The following is a 22,190-nucleotide window of genomic DNA, read 5'->3' on the forward strand; positions in this document are numbered from 1 at the left end:
TGAAAAGGGTTGTTTGTTGTATCAAACCACAGAATTAGCACCCGCCCAACGTCAACCCTCTTTAGAAAACTGTAGGCCGCCCAGCATGAAACAGCAAAAAGATGAAATAAACAAAAAATCAGGAATCTACAAAATTGACATGCAAACAAGTACATTTTACCAAGCTGATGTTAAGTCAGTGATTCTGTGAGTTTGTTTGGTTGCCTTACTCTCCCCTGGTGATCAAAGAATCTCTTTATATTGCTTTAAATTGTTAAATTATAGTTTTTATGTTATCATTTGTTACCAAATCATTTCAAAGTCTCTGGTACTCTGGTTCTCAACACACACAGCATCAGTTGAGATGCGCTCCAATGGATAGTTTATTTTCCACAGTTTGAAATATCAAATTATTCAACAGGAAGTTTTTTGCTCTCTGGGGCAAATAATTTCTTATATTGGGTTTCTAGCATTAGCCTGTGAAAAGGAAGAACATTTCCATTTCTTAAAGTTGAAGAAGTTCTGGTTGGTTGGCAGTGGTGCAGAAAAGGGTGCACCTCCCCAGGAGGTTGAAGGGGAGATACGAAAGGCAAAGCTACTGCTTTGTTGCATGCCGGCGCTCTGAAAGCAATGGGAAATAAGTTATTGTTGCTTAGCCTAATGATTTGGTCCACTTAACAACACGGTCAGCTGGAGCTGCAGCAGAAGATGTGACTCACAGCTCATGGAGCCAGTTAAGGTACTTTTAAAACCCTTAGCAACCACAATTGCTGCAATTTGCATCAAAAATCAGACTCTTTCTCAGGGTCAGCTTCATCTAATCTGAACACGTAGAGATGATAAAGATATTTTTAGATTCAGCGTGGCTACACTTAATAGCAATATCATTATCTGAAATGTCCATTGCTAATAAATGACCATAAATTTGAAGCCATAGAATAAAAACCTTATAATTGCAGAACTTGCCTTGATTTATCATCAAGTTTTTAAGTTTCCTTTAGTATCAAAATAATTCCGTGATCGTTACCTGTACATCCGTGGATACACTGCAAGCAGGAAGTGCTAATAGCTAATGGGACATTTGAACCCATGCGAATCACGGTGATAGCTGAAAAGAGCCCCTTGAATAAGTTAATTAAATTTTTCTTCTTCTTTCTTCTTCCATTATTAATGTCCCTAACTTTGGTAATATTTTGATTAGATTTGTAGGTTATCGGGTTCTAGCTGAAACAGTGGCTTTGCCAGTCTGATGCAATTCGAGGTGCAGATAGATGCAGTGCCAGTGTATTTGCCAGTGCTGTGTGAGCGTGTGTGCCGCCTCGAACCATACAGATGCTCACACTTACATTTGACACTTGCACCTACAGAGTAATCCGTACCTTGAAATGAAAACATTCTCGCATAGGAAAAGATGTTCTTTTCACTCACAAGTGCAGCCACAGTCAAGTTTGCACATAGTCATGCATTCTTTGTTAGCTTAAGTTTCCATGTTGAAGCAAAGGCTCGGCCGTGGGCTATTTTCCTACCAGCTTTGCTCATCCAATGAGGTCACACCATCCAGAATCCTGGGAATGTGAAGAATGGCGAGGTTTAAGAGCTTCTGAACAGCACTATATGTTATAAGATGGAAGGCGGCTGATGGAGAGGGGGTTAGGGTGAAATGCGATCCACTCTATAACGGTGACATGAAGGAGGGGGGAGGGAACGACACGCTTCTTCACCTTATACCTTCTTCACTCATCTGCGATCCACCTATAGCAGATGCCATGACTTCACTTCAACACTGCTTCATTTACATTTTTGTTTTAAATATAATTTGGACGCCTTAAGATAATTATTCTATCCTGACACCAATAGCAGGATTCAATACTCCACTCACAATTTGTCAGACCCATATTAAGTGTAGGTTGTATCCTAATTTAACCCCCAAATCAGTTGTAGATTAAATTGGATTGCTGTTTATATGAGCTCAAACGGACTGCAGTAGGACTGCAGCAAACAAGTACTTTGATTTACTGATCTGCTGAATATTTTCTTGATTAATTGATTAACTGTTTGGTCTGAAAGGTCAGGAAACTGGGAAAAATGCCCTTCACCATTTCCAGGGGCCCAAGTTGATGTATTTAAAAAATACTATACATATCATACATACATATTACCATCATATGATACAAAGAAACACAGTAAATTCTCATCTGAAACCAAAGAACTTTTGGCATTTTTGCTTGAAAAATTATCTAAACAATAAATTGATAGTCAAAAAAATGCTGAATACTTTTTCTGTCAATCATCTAAACAATCAATCGACTAATCATTTTAGCTCTACCATACATGCCGATGACAGTCACAGTAATATCAAGTCTGGAGACTGTAAGACTAAGAGAAATACAAAAAGGACATCCATGTCTATCACGCTGCCCCCTGAAACAAATGCATCCTTGACCAAACCTGGCAGGTACACAGGTGAGGCTTCAAATTCCAGAAGAGAGACTTAGTGGAAACATATTTTTCACATTATTTAAACTATCCTGGACCCTCTAGGAAGTCTGTTGAATCATAGAATGATCAGTATGCGACACAAAACACGGAAGTATGAGTCAAAGGAATGTCTGAACTTCCAAACTCAAGTGAGCAATACTGTGGAACCTGCATCACAAAAAAAAATCAGCAGGTACATACTGAATGCTGAATCCCAGATGAATTTGGCTTTTCATTGTTTTTGTTATCTTTGAAAAATCCTCCCACTTGAGGGTTTATTATCTCTGATGTATTCTAATCATTATAACCTGCCCAGTTATTTCCTGAAAGACAAGATGTCCCGTTGTCCAGACGAGCAGAGAAGGGAAGGGGGGGGGGCAGGGTTGGTAGTCTGTATGTTTTTTTGACAGGGCTCAGGCGGAGCTGCTTGCTATTCCCCCAAGTGTCTGGAAAGTGTGCCGTTTCCATTACAGTCTGTCTCGTTTCACTGCAGCAGTGGTGATGTTTTTGCATGGAGGCCCGGGGGTAAGAGGCGAGCTCTGTGGCCTTGTGAGCCCAGGCCTCAGCGGTGCGAGGTAGGGGAAGGAGTGGCTGTTGCCCTCCTAGACACACACATGTGTTACATGTGGAGCTTCAAAGAAATAGCTGGACTGGCTTGAGTGCTGGCAGGCTGTTATCACTGACAGGAAAGCAGAAGCAGACTGCCAGGGACTGGGTTCAGACTAGTTAGCTAGATGATTGCGGTGGCCAAGTATAGGAATAACAGGATTACTGGTCAGCTAGATAGCAGAGTTACTGACGAGCTAGCTGGCAGACGCGCTATACAACACAGCTAAGCACCATCAGTCATCAAGTTTCAGTTTTGACTGTACTGGGGTGATAAGAAGTCTTTGGCTTGTGATCGCTGATCAAAGTAAAATCTCTGCAATTTTTATTCAGTGTTTTATCAGCTTAGTCATCCTCAGACGGCGGTAGCCTCTATGATGACATCAGTAGCGAGCTTTAATAAGCTGGCCCAATGGAGACTGACACACAGCCAACAACCCGGCTTGGCATACAAGTGTAATGATGCCGTTAAGGCGACTTTTCGGTGATGCAAAATTAGAAACTGTATAGAATATCAACTGTTTGGACGGTAAATGTGCACGGGTTACCTACTGTAATCCTCTCCCTAACATGAACATCATTGTTATACACTGACACAACTGAATCGCTTGCTGCTTTACTGTCTGAGAGTAGAATTGCCAAATGGTTTGGTAAAATAAATATTTTATATTTTATGAGTTCAGTTGTCTCTGATATTTCTCACTGTCAGGATACCTGGTTGGGAAATACATCCTACATTTCAGTTACATAACTATGAAGTCTCACTTTGTACCAGTCACACTTGCTTTTAATGTCTTTCCTGGCATCTCGAAATCAAAATCTTGTGGACTGTCACACTATCAAAGAAAAAAAGGTGTGCACAATAACTCTTGTTAAGATTTAAGATATTCGTGCGGCACAGGATGTCCGTCTTGGGTTCAGTTACTGTGCTCTTGACACGATTCTCAGCAGAGATGAGGTGATTACACTGGACAACAGTACGGGGGTAATTTGTAGAGTATGTTTCATCATCTGATATGGCTGCACTCATGAGTATTCAGTGTTATGCTACAGAACAGAGAGTGGCGAAGAAGTGGTGCATTAGTTCCACAATGATGTTTTTGTCAATATCCAATTCATGCATTTATTCAGCATCCCAGAACAGCTTCTGATTTGGTTCTTGCTTACTCCTTCGTGAAAATCCTGTGAATAGTTTTGTGTATCTTAACATATAATCCTACAGAATCATTTGAGAACGTAGACACTGAGCCTAGACTAGAAATGTAAACATCAAATTCCAGCGTCACGAATTCAAATGCCACGGGTCTGTGAAGATTCTCAGTCATCCAGGTCCTGGTGTTCTGTAAGCGCAAAGTGAAGGCAACTTCCTCTCAGATGAGAGGCGAAGAACTTCAAGCAAGTCCAGTTGCCTTGGCTTAGCACATACTAAATTCCATAGGGTTAGGTGTGTGAGCGCAGGTAAACTGTGTCACTGAGGTTATTTAATATACTCCTCACAACACAAATGATTTGGATTGCAGCACCTTCAGAAGACATTACATCGATCAGCTAGAACTAGCTGAACCTGCCTCTATTACCCTGGGCCAGCACTTAGTGTTGTGCTTAATTGCTCCTAAATTAATTTCTGAAGCAGCTATTGATTCTGACGAAAACGGAATCAGTAATGACTCAACCATCATGGGCTACAGGGAAAACTGGTTTTGACAGGCAGAAATCAGATTGTATCGGGAAGCTAACAAAGACCCTGAACAATAAAGATACCAGCAATGCCAAGCAACCATGCAGCGGTTATGCAAAGATTATGTTAGCTAATGTGCAACAACCCACCAAAAGCAGCATATAAACCTTCTAAATATTCACTCTGCCCGCTACAGTGCAGCCACAGCAACAGCTGTCTGGAAACATACCTGAGACATTACAGAGGTCAACCTTTCTGCATAGGTTGAAGCTATTTCTAAAAGTAAAAAATGACGCACTCATCTTGGCTTTTCTCAGATTTGTTACCTTCTCTGTGTAAGGGCCTGCTCAATTCTCCTAACACATCATCATGCAAAGTTAGCTACCTCACTGCTAAATCCCTGCAGTATGGTTAATTCCACATGGTTTTCTTCTATTCTACTTTAAAGACAGGTGTCTGGATCCAGCCCTGCTGGTTAATATTAGCACCTGACCTCTTGTTTCATGCTGTTAAGAGGAAAAAAAATCTTTCTGGGAAAGCCCTTCATTAACATTTATGGGAAACCTTTTGGCCCATCTTGTTTTTTTTTCCCCTTACAAGATTAAAACACATACTCCTTTTCCTCATTTTTCCATACCAGCCCCTCCCATACATCTAACTTCACATGGCTGTTTTGGGAAATCCCTCATAATGGGCAGTTAGTCTGTACTTTGCCTGGTAAATTTAACTTTTTTCCCCCTTTGGGAAGACATCAATTGCATTCTTTGGGAAGCGTGGGTGTAACCGTGTGGTATGATGATGTTTTTGCTTCTTTTTAGTATCGTGGACAGAGTAAAGAAGAACAGCCACTGGAACACCTCAACAATGAAAAGAATGCAGATATGAAAAGACATCAACAGATTTTTTTAAAATCTAGACAGTATGCGTGGCTTCAAAAGCTGATGAAATACGGTGTTTATATAACCTCAGCCAAATTCTGGTTTGCTTTTTTGCAGATATTCAGGATGTCAATAGCATGAACAAAAACTAACAGTATCGGAGCGCATGGTGGGAGGAATTTTTCAGGGAGCAGCTCTTGTCAGTCAGACTCCTCATATCCAGTGAGGTCAAAATTCTCTGACTCTGACTCCCCTTTCTTCCATCCTCACGTGTAGCTTCCCTGAACTCTTAGCCGGGAGTTCCTCTTTCTCCGAGCAAGCAGGCACCATACACTAAGAGGACTCCCTGTTTCGGAGGGAATAAATAGAGTAGGGGAAGCCTTCAACAAAAACTCATGCCTATTTTCTCAACATCCTTTTTGTAGCTCTGTGCTCTCTCCTCTGCACTGCACTGAAAGCATCAAACATATCTTTCTTCTCCCCTGGAAAAGGCCATGGTAGGTCAGGCACCGGGCCACATAAATTCAGACAAATCTGTGCAGACTGTGTTTGGTTGGACATTCCGTTCTGTGGCACACATTGGGCCTCATAAATGTTGAAACAGCTTAAATATGTGGGAGCTCTGGGTATTTATACTTTGGCTTTCCAGGGGCCTCAACCCATTGAACAAAAACAAACAATGGGGATTCCTGCTCATATCATCTCAATTAAATCATCTTTGGTACAGATGAGGTTTTGATTCTGTAAGGGTAATAAGCGGTTAACGACAGCACTCGGAAAGCCTGACAGGTTATGGGAAATGACTTCTGGTGACAGTTGTCAGCTATTCCACTTTCCATTCAGCTTTTAGTCCTCAACCATATGTACCCCGACAAAACTTTTTGGCAGATGTCTACTGAAGCATATTGCCATAATACATACTGTTTCCCAATGTCATTCAGTACAGTCTGGTTTAACTGTTCAACAACAGCTTTTCTAGAAATTTCAGGCAGCCCACACTTTCTTCCCAGCTCAATTAAGGACCATACCACTGCGTTTCCCCCAAATTACTGCTTTTTCCTTACACATACTTTGGGCTATGTAACTGAAATTGATAATGGTATTAACAATGCATATCGTTCTGGTTTCATTCCCCCAGGTTTTGAGATATCCCTGTCAATGCAACAGCAGCTTGTTTTTTCAGAGACCATTGCTTATGATAATCCAAAAAAACATTTTGTGCACAGTTTTCATTGGCAGTTTTTCTTTGATAAAACGTAGTTCCAATGAACTGGTAACAGTGATGTCTGGAATATCCAGAATAACCTGTTTCTGAAAAATTTCTGCTTCAATTTTAACTTTTGTCGACCATTTATACAGATGTATATTTTGAACGTATTTTTACTATCTTTCCAAACATCCGTTAGCTGCCATTTATTTTGGTATAATATGAAATTAAATTAACAGACTGGGGATTGATTTGAAAAGGCCGAACCTCCTTACCTCAAAATGATGATGTTATTCAGACAACAACAAAGGCAGACTTGATGTTTAGTATTATGGATTATACAAACCCAAGCAAGTTTAAATTAATTTTCATATTGTATGGCAATTAAGGGAAACTAGTGGATGCTTGGTATGGTAGGAGAACATGCTCAAACTTCAAAAAAGTGGTTTATCATGTCAAGGTTTACATAATTTAGTTTAGTTGTGATATTAAGTGTAAGTGATTTGTAATAAATGGGCTAGAGCAGGGAAAAACCCAGGTATTGTCCTGTAAAAACTATGGACACTACAGTCTTACAATATATGGCCCTCCCTCCACACAGACTTTATACTTACACTGTGGCACATGGAGTGATTGACACACACAATGTGCTCAACTTGAACTCCCAGCCTCGTTATCCTTTACTGGTGATGTGGGTGGTCTTGTTACTGTCAGGCCAGGTAGGCCAAAGGTGACAGCAAGTAGGGTTTCCCACTCAGGTTTCCCTTTAGGAAAGAGAAAGGGAGGAAGAGGAAAGGGCATACAGCTTCTTTTCTCTCTACGTTCTCAACATGGACAACATTGACTGTCATGTTCTCACTATAATGTTGAAGTGGGACTTTTCACTGATTTGACTATTAATGTTTTATTGCTTTGGATAATAACATCAAGTAAATGATCAAGTACAAATCTCGCTTTGTCAGAGAAGAGCTAAGGAGCTTTATAGGCCGGCGTAAAATGTTGGAAGAGAGTAGAACGACCTTTAAACTAAGCTAGCACTCACGCACCGTGAGAGGCTAGCTTAGATCAGAGGCTTCACGTAAGCACCTTACGTGAAGCCTCTGATCTTTGGGATATTTCACTTTTTTTCCAGTTGATGTCATGCAGCACAGGAAATCTTGGTTATAAAAGCAGTTTATTGGTGCTGCTTGTCGGTGGTATAGAGCAAAGGGACTTCCGCTGACATCCGCTCGGCCTGCATTGCAGCAATGTTTCAAGAGGTTGCAAGATTATATGTTCCAAAAAAAAAAAAAAAAAAATAACAACTGCAATTCAGCATGAATTCTTGGTTGTGAATGTAATGTGTAATAAAACTTCCCATCTGTGGTAACTACATTGTTAGGTAGAGCTGTGATGTTTGATGAGATTTTTTTTTTTTTTATCAGATCAGATTAGTCAAGCAAAGGTGAACTGTAATTCTCCATGAGGAAGGTGAGTTTATTGGCTTTTCCCCCTTGTTTGGGTATAGAGGTCCAGTCCGTGGGGGTCAAACCCAATAAACACGGAGGAGTCGGTGCCAAGGGGATATGTATTTACTGAAGCCCCCTCTGTTTTTCCCTGTGGTGGAGGCTCACGACCATTTGTAACTAGCAGCCTCCATCCCTCTGCTTTCCAGCAGTTCCTACCCTGCAGCTCTCCTGTATTTGTGGAACCATCACAGTGAGAGGTAGGCAGCAGACACATTCTTTACAACCTTGCTGATTGGAGTGAGCACTTTATTTGCTCTGGGACAGACTTTGGACTTGTCTAACAGACTCATATTTCTGTTTATTTTCGCTGTACTCAGCTCTGCTTGGGTGTCTTTCTATGTGAATGTGCACTGTGACCAGCAAGGTGTTACTTAAGTCACTCCATCTTTATTGAAGAAGTTTCTCAATATTTCCTTCTTTAAAATTTTTCTTCTCTTGAACTATATATCACCCACATATTTGACGGTAACTTGTATTTTTATTTGTGGGCCTGCTCGGAAATGTGGCCAATGTGGTTTTTCCTGAGAACAGATTACTTCAGAGCTTAAGAGTATTACCTAAGAATGACTATAATTCTTATCAACACATTTAGTCCTTAGTCTTTATTAATTTCTAAGAACTGCTGGCTTTACAATGTTTATCTTTAAAACAGCTGATTATCTATCTTAGCTTTGAAAGTAATTTGGAAAATTTGTCATAGATTCTTGGAGCTTCAGTAACACAAGGTAAATAGAGGGATTGTTTTAAATTATTACCCTCGGTTAAACTTTTCAAAAAATGAGAAACTAGTATTTCTTTTTCTGTGTAGGGTTTTTTGTGTCATCAGCCCAGGAAACAAATTGAGACCCCTGTTCATTGAAAAATTCATGATGAGATGTAATTTTGGTACTCTAAATTTTGGTTTTTGAAAAATAATAAAATGACTACATAATGAAGAGCCAATACAGCATTAATAGAAAACTAATTACAGAGAAGTCTTCATTCCTGTTTATTGGCTCTCTATACAGCCAGTCATCCACACTTAATATGTTTATTTACATGAAAAGTACAACAGCCATTCTAAGCTCACTGAAATGCACTTATCTCTCTAACACACACCATATGCACTTACAAAGCTGAAGATACACCATTTAACAATAAGAGCCACAATGCCCTGCACTTTTACTTTGTTTCTCTCTCGCTTTTCAGTTGCTTTATGTAATCCTGGCACGGCTGCTACCTCCCACCATTCCGATGGCTGTAAATGTGTCCAAGCAGGATTATAGCATGGCATTTTCCTCCTTGGAGCCCTGATATCCTGGGAGCCCCAAGTGAAAGCAGTCTGACAGTGCAGTGGGTTTGGCTGAAACAGCTCTTTTACTGGGGCAGACTGCCAGATCCTTGTGGTTGATGTGGTGCGAGGGTCTCCAGATCTGCTACTGTTAACCGTGCCCACTTTCACATTGACCCACTTCTCTACATTTATGTAATCCTAAAGCTGATGGGGGGATTGCAAGGGAAAGGGGGATGTCATGGCTTGGTTAACCACAGGTATGTTCCAAAATACACCCAGGATTTGTTTAGATACTGCAAGGGCAGGCCATGGAGGGTTTGTTTTCTCTTGGCTGCTATTAAGTGAGTTGTTGTCATTTCATACTTTTGTTTTTTCACTTTTTGCGCTGTCAATGCAAACCTTTGCAGTTAGCTGCTTTTAGGAATGTCCCATTTGACCACCATGACAGCATCAGACTGGGCCCTCTTTTCAATGAATGCACGCACCTGTGTGACTCATGTATGAATGTTTTGTGTGTCTTCTGTAAGTGCTGTTCCCAAAAGGAAGCCTGGAAAAAAATCACGAATCACTGATTTCCGATATCAGAACTTCTCACTTTAAGATTAATATTTATTCTGTGTGCATCCTCTTTGTGTTGAGTATGCGTGCATACATGTGTGTGCCTGTCGGTGCATGTCCATGTGAGTGTGCAATGAATTGTAAGAGACGTATGAATGTAACAATAGCCCTGTCAGAAATCCGTTACAGCTTCTGTAGATTTTCCCCCTCATGCCTGCCATTTATTCAAGCCTGAAGGCACTGCTTCTAAAGAAGCACTCAGTGAAACCGTTGCCTCTGGCAAACTTCTTCAAACTTCAAATCTATAATTGAGCCATTTAATCGCGCTTACTCTTTGCAGCAAACAAAGGAAATCATCTCTCTGTTTCCTCCATGATGCCAGAGACATAATACCTGAAAGGTTCAGATAGCCTTATCCACCTAGTTGTTGCATAGCTAATGAGGTCTGCATTTGTTTTAAATTCCACTCGGTCGATTGCCTTGAAATGCAGTCATTATTCCCATTCTGTACTCCACTGGTCTTTGAACTTTCCTCTGCACTAGTCCTCTGCTATCTCTTACAATCATCATCTGTGTCCCGGATGTTCAGCCAAAGCTTTAGCTATGACGCACGAGACTCACTGTTCAAACTTGTGCCCTTTTGTCAATACAAGCATGTCACTTTTTTTTCTTTTTGTTTTTGCACACAGACTGCAACCTATGATCGATTGTTTATAATGTTTTTGACCCATTTCAGGTTCTACAAGTAGCTGTAAAGCTACAGTAGTGAGTATTTTTGTATTAACAATGGATCAGATTACGTTGTGTAATATGAAAGGGGTCGCTCCTGGTGACGAACCCAAATTGAATTACTATCTGACTCTATTGTTCATCTCCGGTATACAGAGCTTTAAAGTGTCTTTCAGCTCAGTGTTTTGGTTTTATGGTCCACAACTTTACTGGTTCACTCTCACTCCTCTCATCAACCCAGTTTCCTGCTGTAGCAGGTGGATGCTCTGACATATCAATCGTTAGTTACCTGCTCAGCAACAGAAGACAGACAGACAAAGTTAAGGGTTAGCCGGTGAACATAGAGGAGCATTTAGCTGCTAAGAGCCAAAGATTTCCCTCAGGTGTTGGTGGAGACCAAAAACAGAGCAAAAAAGAAGCTTGAAAATATGACATTTGCTAGGTGGCCAGAAATATGACTCCAGATGAATGCTAATGGTGTTTCATGTCTGCTGGATAAGTAAATAGGCAACCGTTTGCTAACACTTGTGGAATATCAACTCAATAAGGAGATGATATGTCAATATAGTGTTCACAGCTTGTAACTGTCTGGCATTATGTGCCATTGAGGCACAAACTGCAGCTGATAACTGTCATTTAAAGAGGTTAACCTCATTGCGTGTGAAGCTTAGAGGAATGCTGTATCCCCATTATGTTGGAGCGTGGGACTCTGTTGCCTGGTGTAGGGAGCTAGGATGACCTTCAGGAATGCTATTGTTGTGTACTCTGTTCCCATTCCAAATGCACCGTGCCCTATCAGACTGATGGTGCTTTTTAGCAGAATGCGATATCCACGGGTACCAGGGGCGAGAGAAAGGAGAAGGGGTCCATAAAAAGCCCCAAATAAAAGACTGTTCTCTCTGCTCCATCTCCCCTGTCCTTTGCTGGAACGGCAGGAATGTGGCAGGCAGACCGACTGGCCCTCCGAGCCTTCTGCCCCTAATGAATTTTAAAAGGCCTTTTTCATTCAAAGCAGGGTGCTGGCTAACAGCATGTCGCCTGGCCAAGCACTCAAGGGAAAAGGAGGGGAGTGGAGAAAAGAAAGGAGCACAGGAAGGTTGGAGGGAGAAGAGAAGGAGGTGCTGGCAAAGTGAGTTGGCACCTAGGCAGGATGGGGTATTAGATGTCCCTCACAGTGAGAGATAATAGGGCACTCTGCATGGGAAGCTACTGTAGGAGCATTCTTGATCAGGAGAATAGAGAGATTTTGAGAGACAAAGAAAGAAAGAGTGAAGGAGGAGAGGAGGAGAAAATGGGCCTGAGAGGAAAGTCAGAAATACTGAAGTGAGGTTAATTGTTTAAAAAAAAACGAGCCTCAAATGTAGTCATGTACTCAAATGTCATCATGTGGTGCTTGAAATGTCAGCAGTTGTTAAAGGAGTAATTTGACATTCAGGAAAATACACTTACTTGTTTTTTGCCAAGAGTTATGAGAATTACAATGCCACCCTCATGTCTGTATGGTAAACCTTAATCTACAGCCAACAGCAGTTAGCTTAGCACAAAGACCAGAGAAACGGCGAGACTGGTTTACCATACACACATCTAACTCTCAACATGAAGGCCAATACGCAGATTTCCCAACATGTTAAAAGCCCTTTAAAGAAATCATAAGAAATAAAATTCATTAAAGGCTGCCACTTTACTGCTGATGATAAAGCGTTACTGCAGGAAATTACCTCCAGCTTAACAGTGTATTGATCTATACTTTATCTCACCTTTTCAACAGATAATAAGCACTATAACTTCCACAAACCAGTGAAGAAAAGTAGTATTGACAAAGATATACCGGACTTAATGATTGATGGACCTGAAATTGACCACTGTACCCAATATATGCATTTATTTTCCTCTGAATGTAAAATGAGCCACAAGAGGAAGCTGCAGAACATTAACTTTCAAGCTTAAGCTGCTCTAATTAGCAGTCTATCTGTGGGGAGCTGATTAGGACTTGCTCCGGCATGCTAATTGTTTTACTACAATGTGGCAGCCAGCAGAGCTTTGTCAGCCACGATTACGGCATGTAATGCTCTGCCACAACCTAAAGCAAAAATCATAGGCAAGATTAATTACGTTATAAAACAGTTGAAGATGGCTAAAAAAGGAGAAAGGAGACTTAAATGTCAGTTACATTCACTAGCTGCTTTATTGTAGAAGCACATCTGTCTGTTAACACTGAAGGGTCTATATTTTTCTGACAGTGAATAACATGGCTGTGAATCTAGTACAGAATATATGGTAAACAGAGTGGGTTAAGAGGTTCAGTTACTGTTTGATGTTATGTTACATTGTGCAAGATGCATTATCTACGTGACTTTGTCCTATTCACTGATGCTAGTATTGACATCTCAGAAATGTTGTTCTGCTGGGACTTTGCCAGACTGCAGAGAGTTTTGTACAATCCATCCATTAGGCTAAAGTCTTGTGGACAAAAAATTAGTTGACGACAAGGGGAGTTTTGAAAACTTTGAAAATAACAGCTTGAGATATCAGTGATTGCACGGAGTTATGTCAGAACAAAAACCTGGCTGGATCTCGAAGTGGATGTGTGACAGTACGCACTCCCGCCAACTATGCACAAGTATACAGGTTATCTGCTTCAGTGAATCACTGTTTCTGTTACAACCTGCTGATGGCAAGGTCAAAATGTGTTGCAGACAATATGAAGAATGTAGACAGGTGGAGGTGTGTTGTCCTCAGGAAGGTTTTCTTGTCTCATGGGAGGCCTTTTGCTGCCAACTAAGAATTGTTTCAACACCACAGTTTATGGAAACATTGAAGCTGAACAGTTGCATCCCTTTATGGCAATTTTTATTCTTTTTGTTCAAATGCATACTTCCAGCATGAACATTTTCTCCAGCTCCAGAATCTCAATCCAACAGGACATCATTTGGAATGAGATGGATTAAGATGTCTGTAGCGTTAGTTTTTGGCCTGTGCAGGGAACGAGTGATGCTACTCAGTCTAAATCCCTTTTGGATTATTTGGGACTCTGAATGCATGCTTTGGATTTCAGGATGTGGTGAAGTCAAAATGGAACAATTTGTCCTAGATGTGCAACATTTTTGCTGACTTCTCTTGGTGATACTACCCGGGGGGGTAGATTGGATGATGTTATCGCTCGGCTCAAAGGCCATGCAATGATAGGATCATATCTGCTTCATTAACTGTAGGTTGATAATGTAATTTCCGCTATATTTTTTTTCTATATTTTTTTTGCTTGCGGGATTTAAGCAACAGCTTTTGTGTATGTGATAAATTAAAGTAAGTCCGTACTGTATGTTTTTTTTAGCCGGGTTATGCCTGACCATTCACTGAATACACAAGAATGATACATCACCACACTCAGTCTCTTCGTCAGTGTGCACTAAACCTGGTGACCTGGTACGGATTCATATTCATAATTTACAAATGTGGATTTTCCTTATAGTTCTTTTTCTACACAACCATTCTTTCTTCTTTGTCCACATCTCATTTTCCATGTCTACTGAATCTCTCGTCCAAACACATGAGCTGCAATTTTCACGTCCATGGGTAAGGACAGCCTAATCGATGCTCTGTAACACACATGAACTCAGCAGAAGGAGCAGGTACCGTACTGCTGTGTATCTATAAGGGCCATTATGTTTCACGTGATCTGGGGGGACTAATTACCCTTTCGGTCACATCACCTCCAGTGATGTCAGAGGAAATGCCAGAGAGCTGAGTTAAGGGGCTGCTCCACGCAGTCCAGCAGATTCCTGGGCAGACAACCACTGTAATAGTGGAATCTCCACATCGCTACAGAAAAGTTAAAAATGGAAAAAGGAGTCACTGATAATGACAGTATAGTGTTAAACAGTGGATAGCGAGCAAAGGTATTCCCAACAGTTAGAATCTGTTCTCAGCCTTTGGGGCTAGAATATGAAGATGCCGCTCTTCAGCTTTGTTGGGCAGCACTGGGCTCTCGGCTGATGGGTGCAGGCATGCACACAGAATTTTTATGAAAAAGTCTCTGAATTGACTCATTTGACTGAAATTTCTGCCAACACGCAAAGACAACATAACACATGACTTTGAAAAAACATCATAACTTATCATTAATCATCTGGATTGTTTACTTCTCCAGAACCTGACTCAAACCTTTACTTGCAACCAAACCGAACAAAATGAAAGGCAGAGAGTGGCTTGGCGATGCCTTGGCTTGCCTTTGCAAAAACAAAAAATGAGAGGGATTAACTGTTACCTATACTTAATATGCTGCATGCTGTCGCTGTCAGAGCTTTTAAGAAACCACCAATGACTTTGTGAACCCAGTTACTTGGAAGGACGCTATGTTCCTCCTGGTATGCTGAAGCAGAAAGATGAGCAGAACGCCTGCAGTGAAGATGAAACATGAAGGAGGAAAGTTTGATTATTTTGTGGGATTCCACTGTCTTACATCTGGAAAGTGAATAGATTTGAAAGATGCCATTGTGGTTGTGAGCCACTGGGTCATGAGGCAATTTAAAGGAACAGTCATTCAAGTAAAAAGCCATAAAATCAAATAAATACTAGCTTGTAGTTATTGATTATACAATAGCACTGTGTATATTTGTGCATAAATGTGTGTGTAGGTGTGAGGAAAGGACATTTTTGCATTTATATGTGCATTTACAGGCCTCAGTTGCATTATCTTGGTGCATGGCAGTCTACCTGGATGACTTCATGGTTCGGCCTTCCACAGATGAGGAGAAGCAGAAGCATTGTGTTTGCCAAAAAGCACAGTGAGCAGGCTGAGGTCATAGTGAGATAGGGCCTGTGGAAACAATGATGCTCTCGCTAACATGACTGGCCTTGGAAACTTCTCCCGCAGGAACCCCAAAAACAGGACAGTAAAATCTCACTGGGCGGTCAGACAGGAGAGCAGACCGAAGTTCAGCCAAAAAAAGACCTGCTCTTTCCTCAGGTTTCAAGTTCAGCAAGGGAGGACATGCAGGTGAAAGGTGGATTTCTCGTAATTTTCCGTCCAGTGAATGCATGTCATAATATATTCTAATGTTATCTGGCTGGCAGCCATCCTTTCACTTCCTTCCTATAACTATGGGAGACAGACGACCTACAACATGAGGACAGGAAGAGGCATTTTGTAGAGTTTGTGTTGGTCCTTCAGGGTACCTATTTTCCACAGCCACTGCCTTGTAAAAGTTTTAACATACTTCCTCCAAAATGACATCATTTCATGGCTCATTGAAATGATGTCATTGCAACCTGTTGGAGAGAAAAAGATTTTTGTTTCACTGCACTCAATCTCAAGAACCTGGTCATTAAAGAAATCCAGTAAAAATCCTCAAACTGTCTTTGCCTTGTTTACAGACGTCTGATTAGAACTGGACCGTATCCTCATTTTTCTTGAAGATAGGAAATGCTGATGTTTTGGAATGGTTGATAGTTGAACTTACTGTACGTCATCATGATTCCATCTTTTGTTTAATATTAGCAGATGTTTTAAGTGAATCTCTGTTTATGTCTGTGTGTGTGTTTTTTTTTTTTTTTTTTCCAGACGGAGGCAATGAAAGGCGTTCTGAAGGATCTGAATCTGAACATTGTGGAGATGACTGACGAGAACGCCACACTGGATGGAGGAGATGTGCTTTTTACAGGTCGGTTGCACTGTCCCCTCAATCACTGTGATTAACCATTAACTCCTACATTATCATGCCAGACAAACATCCTTGCTTGCATATGAGGCCATCCTCATAGGTTTATTGTTGCCCCTACAGGGCCATCATTTGCAAATTTTGGGTTTGAATATGAACACGTGCAAGGTGCATTATATTTTAAATAGGTATAAAATCCATTCAATAGATCCAATGTAATCAAGATTCCATTATATGATCTTGACAGTTTTACTGGCTTGAGCTCTTGACAAAAGGGAAGACCAAAGTCGATCATAAAATGCAGCTGCTTTAACATTTACAAATATCCATGGATTTTTTCATTTTGCTTGTTTATACAGGAAAGAAATATATAGATAAAAAGTATAGACATGAGACAGGCTAACTTTGGCTTTTACATCTAGCTCGAGAGGTGGCACCCTCTTGTCTTTGTCAGTTTCTACTAGGTGGAAAAGTGAAAACGTGCTAGCCTAAAACTTGGTGCTGTGGGGTTGTTATGAATTTGTTATGATATGCATCGCCAAGTTTTATCTCCTGCACTGCATTACTGTCCTAAACTGCAAGTCAAATCAAAACAGTTTGGTTTAAGAAATTTCGGGGTTGTGGAGGAAGACATGCCTTTCAGGTTGTTTTAGTTTACCACAGCTGCTGTTAAACTAACCTACTTAAGTCCCATCATTTTACCAACTGAACTCTGACTTTTGTTTCTGACAGTAAAAACTACCGAGTATAGTTAAAGAAAAAAGAAAAGAAAACCTAAAGACAAAGCTTTGTTACTTATATATACAATTCTGAACAGAATCTACAGCAATAGAGAAAAGCTCTTTATTTGGTATTTAAAAAGAATAAAATTGTAAAGCCCTGATAGCAGACTTGAGTGTTCAAAACACCCCTCAATATGAATATGTTCAATGGATCAAACAACATATTGATGATTTTGCTGGTCTTAGAACCTGTAAACTAGAAGCCATGGAGTCATTAGTGGCTTTTCTTCATGTTTTTTTCAAACACCAGTTCACAATATGACGGCGAATGAACACTGCTTCCCACACAGTCGGGAGGAAACAAATGTTACTTCTACACGCCTGGATGCTTTTATTTTGATTTCCAGTATGGCATACTTAAGTCAACCAGCACACCGGTAGAATAACTTTTTTTTTTTTTTCCTTAAACCTGTACAATAAGTCTCTGGTTCTCATGAGCAGCTTAACAAAAGCTTTACAGCAGGAGTCCGTGTTTTACCGATTTGCTGGAAAGCTTTAGGCCAGACGTGGTGTTTTCTACTTTCGCTTTTCTCTGCGTGGCCATAAACAAATGCGGAAATGCTCCCACCGTTACAAAAAGTATTTTAAAGCTGCGATATAGTGTTCATATTTCTAATTGGCGGTTAAAAGAGTATAACAGGAGGCTTTTTGTTCTGGCGTTCTTTGCCTCTGTCTCATATGTTATTATTGCATCTCAAGAGATGTAATGTGATATTTGTTACATAATACACTTTATACATGTCACCCTTGATTCAAAACATGGCAGAGGATCGGGGCAACTGACCAGCCACGTGTAAACTTGAGTTTCGCTGTAATCCATTAACTGCTTATGAGAAATATGTATGTGCTTGTTGAATATATGTAACAATGATGATGTAATTGTAAACAGGAAACCCTGGAGAGCAGTGAGATAGCAGAGCCTGAGCCCCTAGAGTCACAGCTCTTAGACAATTCACTAAGTGAACACACAACTGCGTGTCTGTGTTTTGGGACCCTTCATTCAAACATTCCGCTCTGCAACCTCGATGACCTGTTACCTCAGCGCGCCAAGCAGAATTCCCCCCCGAAAATAACCTGTAGCAAAAACGTTGTGTACCATACTGCATTGTCAGGTCACATCAGCAGGACTCTCACCATGGGCCTCTTATTACTCTGGCATCAGAAAATAAAACTGATGAAGGCAGAGAATCAAGAGCATGGTGGTCTTCAAATGATTTCTGTACATTCTGTTACAGTCGTGTGGTTAAAATGTGGGTCAGTGTCTTATATACTGCACAGGCCACTAGGAAAAAGCATAGTACACTTAATTGGATTTCTAGACACTGGCTCTGTGCTCTTGTTCCTTCCAGCTGAAATCGGTTTCACATGGCAGGGCTAGAAACATTTCCTGTTGGCAGGGCCCTGGCTAACGGCTCATTTTGTAAAGGCTCAGCAGCTACATTAGGAGCCCATCCCTGAGCTCAGTGTTCTGCAGCCTCGCCAGGCATTCAGGGCTCTGTCTGTGTGCGCCCCACAATACTGACCACAGTTGGCCTTTCTCACAGGCATGCATAAAGTACACACTGTGGTGACTGCAGTGTTCGGGCTACTACAGCTCCACAGGTTTAGTGAATTGCTCGTGTTGAAGATTTTTAGATTCTAACTGTACATACGACAGATAGGAAGATGTATCTGTAACATCTTTGTTCATAGATGTCCGGCCCAACTTCGTTGGCATCTGATTCTTTCTACAGGCCGAGAGTTCTTCGTGGGCCTTTCCAAACGGACCAATCAGAGAGGAGCAGAGATCCTGGCAGATGCTTTTAAGGTGAGTAGAGGTGATGCAGTGATGTGAAAAATAGCTAAATTACAATTCATACTTAAATAAAAGTAACAAAACCTTTCTGGAATGACTACTCAAGTAAAGTGTTAGCAGCCCATTAAACAACTTTAGCACAAGTCCTGAAGTATCTGAATTTAAATATACTGAAACCTGCGCTAATTGATTTTCTTGGCCACTTGGAGACAACGTAAGTTGTAAATGCAACACCACATTATCACTTTATGCCACTGACAGGGCGAATGGGTTTGCAAACAGCTACCTGTTTACACATCAAGTAGACACGGAACAACAGAAGTATTTATTTGGAGCCGTGTTTCTGGTCACCTGAGGACTCTTAAGTCCAGTATTCACTCTGTGTTAACACTTGTATTGGTTTCCACCAAATATTGAGGGAAATGTCTGGCTTTTTAGCTGCCAAATGCTCTACTATGCTCACAAACTGGTTTCTAACTTTGACTGTCTGCTGTTTGGTGTTGGAGCAGGTAGGCTACAGTACGTTTAGCAGAGCTTTTCAGCTGCCAGACACAACACTGATGAGAGCGGTGAGAGTGAACCAAACAGTAAAGCTACAGATCATAAAACCAAGATAATGAGCTGAAAAAATCTATAAGGCTCTGTAGAGCTGAGGGGACCTACAAATAAAGGGAGAGACGCCAAAAAATGCACTTAAATTAACTGATTAATTTAAAAAAACAGAGAAATATAAATTGCAAAAGAGATGCGATGTGGATGTCAGAAGGGTCAGTGGGGCAAGGGAGTGTATGTGTGGGAAATGCGGTGAGTTAATGTGAGTGGGAAAAATAATAATGGAATCAAACAAAGCACATGGAGAGATTTTCCCTGAGACAACTGAGGTGGCGGCTTTGATAGTGGCAGGAAGCAGGTGCAGCCCCACGCAACAATTAGCTGTACCTGCAGGAGAGGAGCAAACAAAGCACGTCACTATGAGCCTTAATTCCATAAACGCTTCTGACCCATTATTGATATAAAAATATTGATTAGAGCAGCTTTAAGTATCAAGAATAACAGTAAGTTGCGCTTCTGTTTCTTTAAAGATAAAGTAGATATTAAACTGGAAGAAGAGACAAAATACAGTGAGGTCAGTCCCAAATTTTAATTAAAATAAGTTTTGCTTCAAAAGAAGAATGCTAACTTCATCATGAAAATACAGAATAGCATTGGATTACATTGGATCTGTTGTTCTGGACACTGTACAGTAAGAGTATGAATGGAAATTTTAACAGAAATATACTTTTCTAAAGCCACAATCACCACTCTGCCTTCTTTAGTCTCTTAAGTGGTCCCCAAGCACAAGCCTGCTGTGAGAGCTCAGACATCACAAAAAAGAGAAGAGGAGATAAATATGTTATCAATCATAAAAGCTTTATGGCAGGATGATAAAAGCATCATCACTCCATTCATCTTGCTTTTTTTCTTTCTGCTCCACCTCCCTTTCTCTCCAATTCCATTTCTCCCTCAAACCATCTCTGCCTCACTCTACCCCCCCATTTTCTGTCCATTATATCTAACCTTCATCCATCCCCCTCTGCCTCCTTTTCTTCCCTGCCTGCACTCACTTTGCTCTGCTGGTTGCGGACGTCTGACTTCCAGTCTGCGTCAAGGCTCTACACTGTTTTTGTGGACTACAAACGGTACAGTACATATAAACATATGAACTGTTGCTAGAACATGTGGAAACCCTTCGAAACATCAAACTGGCCGTGTGCGGAGGCAAGCTGATGACAAAAAATGCAAAGTATTTTGACATTTTTGTAGGCTAGCTAGTTAACAAAAAGCTGATTCTCTGGTGAGTTTGTTTCTGGTTGCAAAGGCCACAAACTGGATGCAGGGCTAGAACATTCAGCACATTGTATGTACAGTATTTCTGTATACTGTCACGGTGTGTACATTTTGTAGTGAAAAACAAAAGAAATCTGGGAAATTATATCAATTGTTGAGCTGTTTACATAAAATCAAGAGAGTGACCAAAACATAAATACTTGTGCAATTAAGTACAATCAGAAAATTATTTCTACTTTGTCATTTAACAACACTGGAGCAGAGCACCCTGTGATTATTAATGGATTCCGCTATGAAGAGTCCCAGTGGCCATTATTCATTAGTTCCCTGTCCAGGCCTCAGCTGGCTTGGAGGCATTTTTTAATCAGCTATTGATGCAAACTTCTGCCACCTCTGTACACAGTGATTAAACAAGTGGTTGAGGACACCGAGACAAAAACACCTCTCTGATGAATTATTTCATGGACAGTTTCTCCCTGTGCTCATGTTATTTAATTGAATTCAACCTGTCCACTCATAACTGCTGAATTGACAGACCGCTCCCACTTATGGGAGAGAAAGGGCAAAATGTTTCTCAGTCATCTCTGATGAGTCATTTTTATCATGTAAGCCAATAAGCCTTGCTTGAATGACACTATCCTCATCACCTAATATCTCCACTGCAGAAAATGCTGTACTGAGTTATTCAGAGTTCATTCCTGCGTGCCTTATCCTGTGAGCAAATCTGTCTTCTTTTGCAGGATTTGACTGTGGGCTAATTTTTTTGGGGATAGATTTTATCTATTTATTCATTCATTAGCCTTCAAGGAATTCTTCTAAAAATGTGATTTGCAATTTGAGATTAAAAACAGGCAGAAGTCCTTTCTTCCTCCTTTTCAGTTGGACAAACTCAGTGTAATCTCTAACTTATATTCATACTTAAAAAGCTGTCCGATGAACTCATATGAGGGAAAAGCAATGTTAATAGGATAAATCTGGTGATAATCTCCTGCATATTTTCCTTATTATAAGTAACTCCCAAGAAAAGACGAAAAACCAGCATTTAAGTAATCGCACAAACAAGTACTGTCTGTGTAACCACAGCCTCTTATGCCATAGTTTGTTTCTCTCAGTTGTTGTTCCAAATCTATTAGAAACACATAACTGAGCCACACTGTTGCACTGGGTGGCATGTTCCTTCGTTCCCATGAACATGGGCACCGTGGTTCATTTTAAATCGATCGTACGCACACCGT

The 22,190-nt window shown here is 40.7% G+C and overlaps 1 protein-coding gene across 7 annotated transcripts in view; it reads left to right on the forward strand.

Moving 5' to 3' along the window:
* Positions 1-22,190, forward strand: part of ddah1 (dimethylarginine dimethylaminohydrolase 1) — an 81,216-nt gene that overhangs the window by 43,736 nt on the left and 15,290 nt on the right. For 3 of the 7 annotated variants that reach the window (XM_040129585.1, XM_040129586.1, XM_040129588.1), the window contains 2 exons: positions 16,455-16,554; positions 19,067-19,140. In XM_040129585.1, the coding sequence (XP_039985519.1) occupies positions 16,455-16,554; positions 19,067-19,140 (174 nt within the window). Of the gene's footprint in view, positions 1-8,333; positions 8,532-8,722; positions 8,800-9,522; positions 9,865-9,886; positions 9,949-16,454; positions 16,555-19,066; positions 19,141-22,190 lie in introns of those variants that run through there. The other 4 variants (XM_040129590.1, XM_040129589.1, XM_040129592.1 and 1 more) reach the window with 4 other exon arrangements.

Source organism: Xiphias gladius, chromosome 6, assembly GCF_016859285.1.
Source record: "Xiphias gladius isolate SHS-SW01 ecotype Sanya breed wild chromosome 6, ASM1685928v1, whole genome shotgun sequence".
Classification (NCBI taxonomy): Eukaryota; Metazoa; Chordata; class Actinopteri; order Istiophoriformes; family Xiphiidae; genus Xiphias; species Xiphias gladius.